This window comes from Hemitrygon akajei, chromosome 9 (genome assembly GCF_048418815.1).
Source record: "Hemitrygon akajei chromosome 9, sHemAka1.3, whole genome shotgun sequence".
NCBI lineage: Eukaryota > Metazoa > Chordata > Chondrichthyes > Myliobatiformes > Dasyatidae > Hemitrygon > Hemitrygon akajei.
Window position 1 is genome coordinate 27,017,551 of NC_133132.1, and position 14,549 is coordinate 27,032,099.

Here is a 14,549-nt window from a genome sequence, read left to right on the forward strand (position 1 = left end):
AATGCTAATACAGCACCAGCAGCCTGGGTTCAATTTTGACACTGTCTGTAAGGAGTTGTACGTTCTCCCCTTAGCGGGTGAGTTTCCATTGGACATATGGACATTGGTCACATGGGTGTAATTGGGTGGCATTGGCTCATTGGGCCAGAAGGGCCATTAACTGTGCTATATCTCTGAATAGAAGCCTGCCCAGACTTCACTCATAAGAAGCCTGTCCACCCTAAGTATTGCTGTAGCAAACCTTATCTGATATGGAAACACCTTGAACTGAAAAGCCGACAGGAAGTGGTGGATACAGCCCAGTTCATCACAGGTAAAGCCCTCTCCATCATTGGGCACATCCACATGGAGTGCTGTCGCAGAAAAGTAGCACCCATCATCAAGGGTCCTCCCCTACCCCCCAACCCCCACCATCCAGGACATGCTCACTTCTCACTGCTGCCGTCAGGAAGCGGGTACAGGAGCCTTAGGACCCACACTTCCAGGATTATTACTGATATTACTCCTTAACCATCAGAAGGGGATAACTTATTCACTCACCCCATCACTGAACTGTTCCTTTAACCTAAGGACTCCCTTTCAAGGACTGTTCATCTCATGTTCTTGATATTTATTGTTTATTTATTCATTTTTTTGTGGTTCTTTTTCTGATTGCACATTGTTTGTCCGTCTTGTGTGGTCTTTCATAAATTCTGTTGTTTCTTTGTACTTACTGTGAATGCCAGCAAGAAATTGAATTCCGTGGTTGTATATGGTGACATATACAATATGTACTTTGATAATAAATTTACTTTGAACTGCTTGCAAACCATTAGCATTCTAAGTGTTCTCTGTGTGGAGTTTGCACTGCCCAAGATGCTTTAGTTTTCTCTACATATCAAAGCTGTGCTGATTTTGAGTTAACCACTCAAAATTAGCCACTGTAAATTACCTCGAGTTTAGGGAAATAACAGAGAATCAGAATTAATGGGGTTGCAAGGGGAATTAATGTAGACAAGAGCTTAATGATCATTGTAGATGTGGTGGGTTAGGAGGCTCTTCTCTGAGGTCTATGACTCAATAACTTTTAGAAGACCTTGTAGGGCTGAAACTTAACTTCCCAGTTCAGTATTCAACACTACTTGCAGTAAATAACATTTAATAATCTTTTCTAACTACTTGTACCTGCCTACTATTCTTTCAGGAATCGTGCACTAGGACCCCTGAATGTCTCTACACCTCAAAATTCTGCATTCTTTTGCCATTTACATAATACGCTTCCTTTGTTATTTTTCCTACACTCATTAAAAACTGAAGGAAGCGGCTCACATACTTAACACACTGGTTTTTCCATACCAGGCTGAGATGCAGCCAGTCAATATATTCTCAACTACACATCTATAGAAGTTTGTCAAAGTTTTAGATGACATACAGACAGACAGACAGATAGATCCCGAGGGAAATTGGGTTTTGTTACAGTCGCACCAACCAAGGATAGTGTAGAAATATAGCAATATAAAACCATAAATAATTAAATAATAATAAGTAAATTAAGTCAAGTCCAGGACCAGTCTATTGGCTCAGGGTGTCTGACACTCCGAGGGAGGAGTTGTAAGTTTTGATGGCCACAGGCAGGAATGACTTCCTATAACGCTCACTGTTGCATCTCGGTGGAATGAGTCTCTGGCTAAATGTACTCCTATGCCTAACCAGTACATTATGGAGTGGATGGGAGACATTGTCCAAGATGGCATGCAACTTGGACAGCATCCTCTTTTCAGACACTACTGTCAGAGAGTCCAGTTCCACCTCCACAACATCACTGGCCTTATGAATGAGTTTGTTGATTCTGTTGGTGTCTGCTACCCTCAGCCTGCTGCCCCAGCACACAACAGCAAACATGATAGCACTGGCCACCACAGACTCATAGAACATCCTCCGCATCGTCCAGCAGATGTTAAAGGAACTCAGTCTCCTCAGGAAGCAGAGATGGCTCTGACCCTTCTTGTAGACAGCCTCAGTGTTCTTTGACCAGTCCAGTTTATTGTCCATTCGTATCCCCAGGTATTTGTAATCCTCCACCATGTCCACACTGACCCCTTGGATGGAAACAGGGGTCACAGGTGCCTTAGCCCTCCTCAGGTCCATCACTAGCTCCTTAATCTTTTTCACATTAAGCTGCAGATGATTCTAATTTTCATATATCGCAGTCTGCACATCCTGACAGGGGTGTTGGTTATCTGATTTTTGGAATTGTATACCAATAAGACAAAGATGCCTTCAGCCCATTCAATCCTAACAACATGAACAACTGAACATGTGGATCAAAGGGATTTAATCTTCAAAGGTTTGATCAGCAGGGCCTCTGAGTCTATGTTGTAAAGTTATGGGTTAAATGTAGAAAGTCTCCATTTTGTTACGATTGTAATCTGGGGACCAATTATCTCTACTTTTATGGTTTTATTGTATTATCATAGTTAGCAGAGTGAATAGGCTTTGTGATCCATGCATCAATGCAAACTCTTCAAGCACTCCCCTTCCCACTACCAAGTTATTATGCAATGACACCACATTGTGTGCTGTCTCAAAGTGTACTCACTCTAGCACTTATTTCACTTGCGTACTCGGAGTACTTTAAGCCTTAGATAAAATTGCCATTAGCACTCACCTGTTGGCATTTGTGACTTTTGCTGGAATTTAGAAAAATAAGAGGGATCTCATTGAAACCTATCAAATATTGAAAGGCCTAGGTAGAGTGGATATGGAGAGGTGTCCCTTAAGAACAGAGATGAGGAGTGTTTTCTTTAACCAGAGGTAGTGAATCTGTGGAATTCATTGCTACAGACAATTATGGAGGCCAAGTCACTCGGTGTATTTAAAGTGAACATTGATAGGTTTTTGATGAGTAAGAACATCAAAGGTTATGGGGAGTGGGGTTTAATAGAAAAATAAGTCATGCATTATGGAATGGCAAAGCACACTCAATGGGCCAAAATGGCCTACTTGTGTTTCTATGTCTTGTGGTCTTTAGCTGTATTGAGAGTGTTTGTAATCAACATGGGCTGACACTGAACAGAATGTCTTTGTTTCATCTACACTGGGCTCAAACCTTGGTCAGTCTGTTAAATTGCTTACCAATTGATTCTTTAGTTGACAGCATTCTCAGCCTTTCACTTAATTTTGTGAACAACTAGAGCTTTGAATTCCCCTAATTCTTGCTATTTTAAAAATGTTACATCTGTTAGAAAAATTTCCCAGGTTATTGCTCCTTGAAGGAAGTTTGGTAAATTGTAGAATAGAAGCAAATGAATTATCTCAGAAGATGGCCGTTTTGTTCACCAGACTTGTTGCTTTTCCTCATCAGTCTAGAAACATTTTCATCTGTGTTTGTCCAATTCTCTTTGGGGAACTATTGTGAATCTGCTTGTTCAATACCCCATGTATTTCAGGGCAGCTTCCTCTCACCTTGCCTCTGGTTTGGTTGATATTTCCTAAAACCAGTGATCAAAGTAGGAAATGGTAGAAATGCTAATTGTTAAACATTTGTGAAAGTAAAAACAGATATATTTCAAATGGTGACTTTTTAATTGGTAGGGGAAAAATTACATTATAAGAAGTCTTGAGTTGCACAGAAAAAAGGGAGGAAAGAGGAGGGAGGAAAGAGGAAGCAGGAAGGTGTGCGATAAGGTGGAAGTCAGAGAGATTAGATGATGGGGATGTGGTGCAAGGCGAAAGGGGAAGTAACACAGCAACTAAAGAAACAAATGATGGATTGAAATGAGGTGCAAATCAGAAAACTCTTCCTCAATGATCCCTGGAACATGAGGAAATGAGGATCTTTGTGATTAATACGAATGTGTAGTAACTAACCAGAGCAATTACAAGAAGAAAATGGAAAACGAGAGTATGAGAATAGCATTATGGCTAACATCAAAGGAAGTCCAGAAGCTAAATGGAAGCCTGATACATTTGACTAGTATAAAGGATATACAGTACAAGGCCAATTAAAGGCAAAAAAGAGGAGAGAAGGGGTTAGATAGTTAGTTTTTAATGGAGTCAACAAGTATGAAAGATCAAGTAAATGCAGTTAAATAGAAATATTCAAAACTTTAGCATGTTATAGATACTTTGGTTTGCAGCATGGAAACAACTGGCCAACCAAGTTAATCAGATCTGCCGTTGTTTAACCTACCGGTATATCCCTTTAAATCTTTCCTATTCATGTACCTGTCCAAATGTTACTTAAATGTTGTAATTGTAACTGCTTGTACCATCTCGTCTGGCAACTTGCAGCAAACATCCACCACCATTCTCTGTGTAGGGAAAAACATGCCCCTCATATCTCCTTTAAATCCTTCCCATCTTAAACCTATGCTGTCTAGTTAAGGACTCTCCTACCCGGGTGGGGGTGGGGGGGGTGAGTCTGTGACAAGCTATATCTATGTCCTTCATTATGTTATGAAATGTTATAAGGTTACCAGATAAAGGGAAGGCAGTGGATGTTGTCTACATGGACTTCAGTAAGGCCTTTGACAAGGTCCGGCATGGGAGGTTGGTTAAGAAGATTCATTCGCTAGGTATACATGGTGAGGTAGTAAATTGGATTAGACATTGGCTCAATGGGAGAAGTCAGAGAGTGGTAGTGGAGGATGCTTCTCTGAGTGGAGGCCTGTGACTAGTGGTGTGCCACAGAGATCAGTGCTGGGTCCATTGTTTGTCATCTATATCAATGATATGGATGATAATGTAGTAAATTGGTTCAGCAAATTTGCTGATGATGCAAAGATTAGAGGTGTAGTGGACAGTGAGGAAGGTTTTCAAAGCTTGCAGAGGGATCTGGACCAGCTGGAAAAATGGGATGGAAAACAGCAGATGGGAGTTTAATACAGACAAGTGTGAGGTATTGCAATTTGGGAGGACAAACTTGTAGAACATACAAGGTAAATGGTAGGGCACTGAGGAGTGCAGTAGAACAGAGGGATCAGGGAATACAGATACAAAATTCCCTAAAAGTGGTGTCACAGGTAGATAGGGTAGTAAAGAGAGCTTTTGGTATATTGGCCTTTATAAATCAAAATATTGAGTATGAGAGTTGGAATGTTATGGTGAGGTTGTATAAGGCATTGGTGAGGCCGAATTTGGAGTACTGTGTGCAGTTTTGGTCACCGAATTACAGGAGGGATATTAATAAGGTTGAAGGAGTGCAGAGAAGGTTTACCAAGGATGTTGCTGGGACTTGAGAAACTGAGTTACAGAGAAAGGTTGAATAGGTTAGAACTTTATTCCCTGGAGCGTAGAAGAATGAGGGGAGATTTGATAGAGGTATGTTATGATAATATAATTATGATGGGTATAGATAGAGTGAATGCAAGCAAGCTTTTTCCACTGAGGCTAGGGGAGAAAAAAAGCAGAGGACATGGGTTAAGGGTGAAGGGGGAAAAGTTTAAAGGGAACATGGGGCGGGCTTCTTCACACAGAGAGTGGTGGGAGTATGGAATGAGCTGCCAGATGAAGTGGTAAATGTGGGTTCACTTTTAACATTTAAGAAAAACTTGGACAGGTACATGGATGAGAGGTGTATGGAGGGATATGGTTCAGGTACAGGTCAGTGGTACTAGGCAGAAAATGGTTTGGCACAGCCAAGAAGGGCCAAAAGGCCTGTTTCTGTGCCGTAATGTTCTATGGTTCTACTCCATGTCAGTCCATGGCCTCCTCTACCGCTGCGATGAGTCTACACTCAGACTGGAGGAGCAATACCTTGTAATCTGTCTGGTGGCCTCCAACCTGATGGCACGAACATCGATTTCTTGAACTTCTGGTAATGCCCCCCCCCCCCCCAACCCCACCCCTGCCTTTACCACCTTCACCATTCCCATTTCCCCCTCTCTCCTTATTTCCTTCCTTGCCTATCACCTCCCTCTGGTGCTCCTCCCCCTTCCCTTTGTTTCATGGCCTTCTGTCCTCGCCTCAGATCCCCTTTCTCCAGCCCTTTATCTCTTTCATCAATCAACTTCCCAGCCCTGTATTTCACCCAGCTCCCTCTCTTGGTTTTACCTATCACCTACTACCTTGTATTTCTTCCTCCCTCCCCTCACCTTCTTAGTCTGACCTCATCTTTTTTCTCCAGTCCTGGTGAAGGGTCTCAGGCCAAAATATTGATTATTTACTGTTTTCCATAGATGCTGCCTGGCCTGCTGAGTTCCTCCAGCAATTTGTATGTGTTGATTGGATTTCCAGCATCTGCAGATTTTCTCTTGTTTGTGATTGTTTGACCTGTCTCGCTCTAGGGAAAAGTCCCAGCCTGTCCAGTCTCTCCTTATAATTCAATTTCTTTAGTCCCAGCAACATCAATTTTTACATTTTTATAAAATTAAACAATTATTTTCACTATCCTATCTACATCCGTTCTGTAGCTTGGTAACTAGGACTGCACACACTTCTCCAAGTGTGGCTGAACCAACATTTTATACAATTATAAGATGACAGTCTTACAACTTCTTTACTCATGAGGGTGAGCATGACATGCACCTTCTTCATCTCCCTATCTACCTGTGCTACTGCTTTCAACTGTGTACTTTTACCCCTAGGTCTCTGTTCAATACTCCCCAGGACTCTGCTATCCACTATGTAATTTCTGGTCTCATTTACCCTGCGAAATGCATCAGTTTGCACTTGTCCAAATTAAATTCCATCTGCCATGCTTTTGCCACTTTCCTAGTTGGTCAAAATCCTGTCAACTACAAATTTATCAGGCCACGTACTTCCTCATCCAAATCATTTAACATAGATAGCAAATAACAGTGGACCCACCACTGATCCCTGGGGTACACCGCTGGTCACAGGCTTCCTATCTGGAAAAACAACCCTCAGCTAGCAACCTCTACCTCCTAATTTTGTATCCAATTGCTAGCTTATCTGGGTACTAGCCTTCCATATGAGAACTTGTCAAAGGCCTTGCAAAAGTTCATATGGATAGTGCCTACACCTTGCCCTCTTCAACCTGCTTTGTCACCTCTTCAAAAATCACTCAAATTCTTAAGGCAAGACTTCCCATGCACGAAGATGCTGACTATTACTAATCCCTTAATTGCAAATTTAAAAAATCCTGTCTCGCAGTAACTTTCCTACCACTGACATAAGACTCAGTGAGACTAGTTCTCTGGTTGGACCTTCCAGCCTTTCTTGAATAAAGGCACAACATTATCCACCCCACCATGGCTAGCAAAGGTTCTAAAATCTCTTCCAGATTCCTCAGTAATTCATCTTTTGCTTCCCACAACATCCTTCAATTCATCTGGTTTATTGACTTTATACATTTCAAGACCGACATATCCTGTTTTGTAATGTCTGTGTGCTTCAAGACATCACTGTTCCCTGAGCTCACTAACTCCACGGTGAAAACACATGAGAAGTATAAGAGCCATACTCAGAAACTGGCCCTTTGGCCCATGTGTCTGTACTGGCCTGATCTGCTCAGTCCCATCTACCTGCACCTTGACCATAGCCCTCCAAGCCCTTTTCCATATATTTTCCATACTGAAATTTCTCTTAAATGTTACAACTGAATCTCGTTTACCACTTCCACTGGCCTCTCAGTCAACACTCGCCTCTGAGTGAACAAGTTCCCCTTCAGGTTCCCTTTAAATATTTCACCTTTCACCATAAGCCATATTATCTCCAGTTCTAGTCTCACCCAACCTGAGGGGAAAAAACATCCAATAATATCACAGTTTATCTCCCCCATTAATTCCATCTGCCTGCTCTTCAGTTAGAGTCCTAGCTGACCATCAAGTTTCACATCATCTTTCCCTCCACACGTAGATTATGCACTGATCCTCTCTCCCCAGTTACTGCATATTTTTGGTCAATATACTTACAGAATCTCATGGGATTCTCCTTTACCCTATTTACGAGGAATAACTTGTGTCTGCATTTCACCCTCCTAATTTCTTGAAGTTTACTACTTGTATTCCTCAGGGTCAAACAGGGTTCATGAGTTCTGCCGGCCTTGCCCTTCAGGACCAGGCTGGTCTGGAACTCAACTCTCTCTATCATACATTTAATGACATCCCACTTGCTATACCTTCCAATCTCCCTGATCAAGTTTACTAGTTCCTGTCTAATACCATCAAAATTAGGACTTAACCTGTGAACTAGTTCTATCTTTTTCCAAAACTATTTTAAAAGTAATGGAATTGTAATCACTGGTATCAAAGTGCTTCCCCACTAACACCTCAGCTACTTGCTCAACCTCATTTCATTAGAGGAGGTTGAGTTCAGCCCCTTCTCCAGAAGTGTCACCTACATATTGCTTCAGAAATCTTTCCTGGGCATACTTGACACATCCCACCTCATTTAATCCTTTAACACTATGACAGTCCAGGTTGATATTAGGGAAATTAAAATCTCCTATTATACCTACAGATATCTGCAATTTAATGACATATTTGTTCCTCTGATTTTTGCTGACTATTGGGGGCCTGTTTCTGAGTTCTACCCAAAGAGCTTTGTTAATATTCCAACTAAGAACCATAGAACACTACAGCACAGTACAGGCCTTTCAGCCCTCCATGTTGTGCCGACCCATATAATCCTTTAAAAAAAGTACTAAACCCACACTACCCCATAACACTCCATTTTTCTTTCATCCATGTGCCTGTCCAAGAGGCTCTTAAATACCCCTAATGTTTTAGCCTCCACCACCATCCCTGGCAAGTCATTCCAGGCACTCACAACCCTCTGTGTAAAAAAAACTTACTCCTGATGTCTCCCCTAAACTTCCCTCCCTTAATTTTGTACATATGCCCTCTGGTGTTTGCTATGGTGCCCTGGGAAACAGGTACTGACTATCCACCCTATCTATGCCTCTCATAATCTTGTAGGCCTCTATCAAGTCCCCTCTCATTCTTCTATACTCCAAAGAGAAAAATCTCAGCTCTGCTAACCTTGCTTCGTATGACTTGTTCTCCAATCCAGGCAACATCCTGGTAAATCTCTTCTGCACCCTCTCCATAGCTTCCACATATCCTTCCTATAATGAGGTGACCAGAATTGAACACAATACTCTAAGTGCGGTCTCACCAGAGATTTGTAGAGTTGCAACATGACCTCTCTACTCTTGAACTCAATCCCCCTGTTAATGAAGCCTAGCATCCCATAGGCCTTCTTAACTACAATATCAACCTGTTCAGTGACCTTGAGGGATGTATGATTTGAACCCCAAGGTCCCTTTGTTCATCCACACTCTTAAGTAATTGACCATTAATCCTGTACTCAGTCTTCTGGTTTGTCCTTCCAAAATGCATCATCTCACACTTGTCCGGATTGAACTCCATCTGCTATTTTTCTGCCCAACTCTGCAGCCTTTCTATATCCTCTTGTAACCTTTGACAACCTACAGCTCCATCCACAACTCCTCCAATCTTCGTGTCATCCGCAAACTTACTCACCCATCCTTCCGCCTCTACATCCAGGTCATTTATAACAATCACAAATAACAGGGGTCCCAGGACAGATCCCTGCGGTACTACTAGTCACCGACCTCCAGGCGGAATACTTTCCTTCCACAACTACCCTCTGCTTTCTTCCTTTAAGCCAATTTTTTATCCAAACAGCCAAGGTTCCACTTATCCCATGCCTCATGACTTTCTGGATGAATCTCTCATGAGGGACCTTGTCAAATGCTTTGCTAAAGTCCATGCGGACCACATTCACTGCCCTATCCTCATCAATTTCTTCTGTTACCACTTCAAAAAACTCAATCAGGCTCGTGAGGCACGATCTTCCCTTCACAAAGCCATGTTGACTATCCATGAGTAGACTGTACATCTCCAAATGCTTGTAGATCCTATCCTTAAGAATCCTTTCCAGAAGTTTGCATACCACTGACGTAAGATTCACCGGTCTATAGTTCCAAGGTTTCTCCCTATTACCTTTTTTAAACAAGGGATCTACATTTGCCATTCTCCAGTCCTCCGGCACTTCCCCTGCAGCCAAAGAGGATTCAAAGATCATGGCTAATGCTCCTGCGATCTCAATTCCCACAACAACCTGGGGTGTATCATACCTGGGGATTTATCAATCTTAATGTTTTTGAGATTAGCCAGCACTTCTTCTTCCTTAATCTCCACACTGTCCAGCACACAGGCCTGCTCTACTTCGACCTCATCCTAATCAAGATCCTTTTCACTTGTGATTACTGAAGCAAAGTATTCATTTAGGACCTCCCCAACCTCCTCTGCCTCCGGGCAAATGTTGTCCTCTTTATCCTGTAGTGGTCCCACCTTCGTTCTTATCATCCTCCTATTCTTCACGTACATATAGAACGCCCTGTGGTTCTCCTTAATCCTACATGCCAAGGCCTTCTCATGCCCCCTTTGAGCTCTCCTAAGTCCTTTTTTTAGCTCCTTCCTGGCTACCCTATTTCTCATAAGCCCCTCCTACTTCCTGCTTCTTATATCTAACATATGCTTCCCTTTTCCTACCATTTTTTCCTTTCCTCAGTGGGACAAACCTATCCTGAACCCAGCTCAAGTAGTCCCTAAACTTCTCCCACATTACTTCTGTACTTTCCCCTTTGAACACCAGTTTCCAATTTACTCTCGCTAGTTCCTGCCTCATCCCTTCAAAGTTAGCCCTTCCGCAGTTAAGTACTTTACCATTTCGTCTGATTTTATCCCTTTCCATAGCTATGCTGAAGCTAAGGGAGTTGTGGTCACTGTCACCAAAATGCTCCTCCATCAAGAGGTCTGTCACCTGGCCAGGTTCATTACCCAGAACTAGATCCAGTATAGCCTCTCCTCTCGTCAGCCAGTCCACATACTGTGTCAGGAATCCTTCTTGAACACACCTGACAAATTCAGCCCCATCTATCCCCCTTGCACTCAGGAGGTGCCAGTCAATATGAGGGAAGTTGAAATCACCCATAATTACTACCCTGTATTTCCTGCTCCATTCTAAAATCTGCCTGCTTATCTGCTCCTCTGTGTCCCGAGGGATACTTGGGGGCCTATAGACTACTCCCAGCACAGTGATTGATCCCTTCCTATTTCTGACTTCCACCCAGACTGACTCCGTGGACACTCCTTCTGCAGCGTCCTCCCTTTCTATAGCCGTGATACTATCCCTGACCAGCAATGCCACTCCCCCCCTTTCTACCTCCCATCCTATTCCTTTTAAAACACCTTGAATGACCTGCATCATCCAATCCTGCCCTTCCTCCAACCAAGTTTCAGCAACAGCCACAACATCGTAGTTCCACGTACTAATCCATGCTCTAAGTTCATCCTTCTTGTTCCTAATACTCCTAGCATTGAAATAGACACATTTCAACCCCTTTAACTGGCTACAATTATGTTCTGTCCCCTGCCTGTCCTTCCTCATCATCTCAGAACTTTTAGCATCATGCCCTTGTCCTTCTGCCTTAATCCCTGCACTCACATTCTGATTCCCACCCCCCCCACCAAACTAGTTTAAACCCTCCCCAACAAACCCTCTATCAAACCTCCCCACCAGAATATTGGTGCCCCCGGGATTCAAGTGCAACCCGTCCTTTTTGTACAGGTCACACCCGCCCCAAAAGAGGTCCCAATGATCCAGAAATCTGAATCCCTGCCCCCTGCTCCAATCCTTCAACCACGCATTTATCCTCCACCTCATTCTATTCCTACTCTCACTGTCACATGGCACAGGCAGTAATCCCGAGATTACTACATTTGAGGTCCTGCTTTTCAACTTCCTTCCTAACTCCCTGTAGTCTTCTTTCAGGACCTCTTCCCTTTTCCTACCTATGTCATTGGTACCAATATGTACCACGACCACAAGAAGGCTGCTAATAGTCCAGAAAAGCTACAATGTTCTTCAGCAATGCAGAGTCAAGATGTAGGATTTAAGAATTGTTATATTGGAGAAGAGAGCTGGAGGTGTTTAAGGAGTAATGTCTGGGGTGGGATGGTGATGTGATTAAAGTAGGATGTGTACACTGGAACTTTTCAGATTCTGTTCAAAACTTTTTTATATGGAGCTTGGAAAAATAGAGGGCTACGGGTAATCCTAGGTAATTTCTAAGATTCGGCACAGCTTTGTGGACAGAAGGGCCTGTCTTGTCTGTAGGTTTTCTATTTTTCTATCATATAACATGTAGGGCTAAAGAAGATTGTGGAGATACGAGACAAGGCCTTAATGTCATTGTAAAGTTGGGAAAGAACTTGAAAATGTTTAACTTCATTGCTCAATTGCTTATCTGAGAGCCAATGCAGGCCATACTTGACCTCCATTCATGGCCAGATCCCTAAACTTCCACTCCCACCAACCACACCTCATCATATACTGCTTTCCTCCCTACCCTATCCTGTTCATAATATTTTCTTTTACCCTCTAGTGACATAAATACTTAACTCCTCCATTCATACCCTGTTTCTCCCACCACCCACCCCCATTCGCGTGTGCTGCTTCCCATTCACTGACTTCCTTATCCTGTTCACACCAGTGTCAACCCTTTTATGAATATTTAAGCATTCTCTTCTATTTCAGTTGGTAACAAGAATGACGATCCTGCACGTAAGGTGGTAGAGACCAATGACGCACAGAAATTTGCAGAACAGATGGGCATTCAACTCTTTGAAACTAGTGCAAAAGAGAACCTCAATGTCGAAGAGGTAAGCCTTGACCTTGACAGGGTAGTGATTGTCTGACTATTATCTGCTGTTGTTTTCCTTACAGTGGTGCTCACTTGGTTCACAGTCTGGCTTTTTGTTTTCAGATGTTCAACTGTATCACAGAGCTCGTGCTGCGTGCCAAGAAAGAAAACTTAGCCAAACAGCAGCAACAGCAGCAGAACGATGTCATCAAACTGTCGAAAACCAGTAAAAAGAAGAGGAAGTGTTGCTAACGAGGAACAAAATAAATGGACTTCTTTGCAATGAACAGTCCCTTTCACATGGACTTGTATATCACAAATTCAGAAACAAACGTTATTTTTCATCCCCCACCCCATCTCTCCCCCACAACTCTCCCCACACCCACACCTTCACCCCGAGCCTTGGGAGGGTAATGTTTGAAAGCAGACGTGGGATCTTGTTGGCTCGGTGCTGTTGCTCCTCAATTTCAGATTCCGAATTATTATTTTTCCATTGAAAGTGACTGCGCCAATGGAGCTCAGTGCCAAGACCGGAGCAGATCGTCTCATTCCATTTGATTTCTACAGTTCTACAGAGAAAATAAATGAGTGACTTGTCTCGCTTAAGGGATTTAAAAACCCTGTACATAATGTACAGCTTTAATGCCACCCCTTTCCTCATCGCTTCGCCTAATACTTTCCAATGCCAAGAAATCATGAAGCACCTTCATTCTCTCATCTGTTTTGATTTTTAATAAGTAAATATCTCCAAGCTGCTGACTAATGTTGATGCACGATGGACACTAGCTGCTTCCAATTTTGCACCGTTTCTGCTGTTACTCGCACTGTTGTCTGATTCATCATTTGTGGTTGGGGAAGAGGTGTGGGCAACGTGGAAAGGCAACTTTTATGAAGGGAGAAAGGGACATTGAGTTGCTAATTGGGCTCGGCTGTTTTATGAATGGAATCGGAGACCTATTTTGATTTGGAGTTTTTTAAAAAATCATCAATTAACTACTCCCATTATTTATATAAAAAAATGGGTCCAGAGATTTTGACTAAGGACTCAACTCTAGGATGGTAATTAGCCTTCTACTATGATGGGTGGGTGGGAGGGGTGGGGGCAGGGAAGTAATGAGAAAAAAGTAACAAAATAAAGTGTGAAATAAGGTAAGGTGAATGAACGATGTTTTTAATATCTCAATCGTGTGTGTTAATGAATGCCTCAGCCCATCAATGTAGAAAGCAAGTGTCTGATTTTTGATGGTGCCTTCTTCTAAGCAGCACACAGTGTATGTCCTACTGCAAAATAAATGCAACATCCCATCTTGTACTGGGAGGGAGGAGTTCATTGCATTTCAAAATGGGAGAGGAGGTCAGATCTGTGCTATGTGTGAGGGAGTTGAGGGCAGTTGGAGTCTGCCACTGGGTGTGAGCACCCTTGCTTGCAGTGAGTCTCTGCAATCCCAATACAGTTGAGATACCCCAGTTTATTGCTAGTTTGACAACTTCACCTGAGAAGCTGCAAGGCAGATGAAACTTGCCGTGGGGAGTGTGGTACGTAATACTAAAGTTGAAGCACAATTCTGTGTGCCCCATGTTATGATACGGGAGAGCTGATAAGAAAATATAGTGAAGCTTTACATCTAATAATTCTATACTTGACGTTGACATTGGGTGCCTGAAACGGAAGTGTCCTTTTCCCAAACTTTTAACATCCTGCACCTTGATAGATGAACAACCTCTGCTCTGCATATTACAGTCCAGCCTCTTCATTCATTCATCTGCCTCATTCTGTGCACAGATCTCCCTTATGACAACAGCATGGTGAGCTGTCTCTCATCTGAATGCAATCAGGGTGGGTGGAATCTGCAAAAATAAAACTGCCCAAAATTGAGAAAGACAGTAATTGCCACTAAATGAAGAGTCTAATGCTTATGGAGATGGCTAGTAC

At 42.7% G+C, this 14,549-nt stretch overlaps 1 protein-coding gene across 1 annotated transcript in view; it reads left to right on the forward strand.

The window, feature by feature from the left end:
• The window catches only part of rab35b (RAB35, member RAS oncogene family b), an 88,546-nt gene extending 74,852 nt beyond the window's left edge, over window positions 1-13,694 (forward strand). Inside the window, exons 5-6 of the mRNA XM_073055684.1 lie at window positions 12,511-12,635; window positions 12,740-13,694. Coding sequence (XP_072911785.1) covers window positions 12,511-12,635; window positions 12,740-12,868 — 254 coding nt within the window. The 3' untranslated portion in view covers window positions 12,869-13,694. The remainder of the gene's footprint in view (window positions 1-12,510; window positions 12,636-12,739) is intronic.
• The last annotated feature ends 855 nt before the right edge of the window (window positions 13,695-14,549 follow it).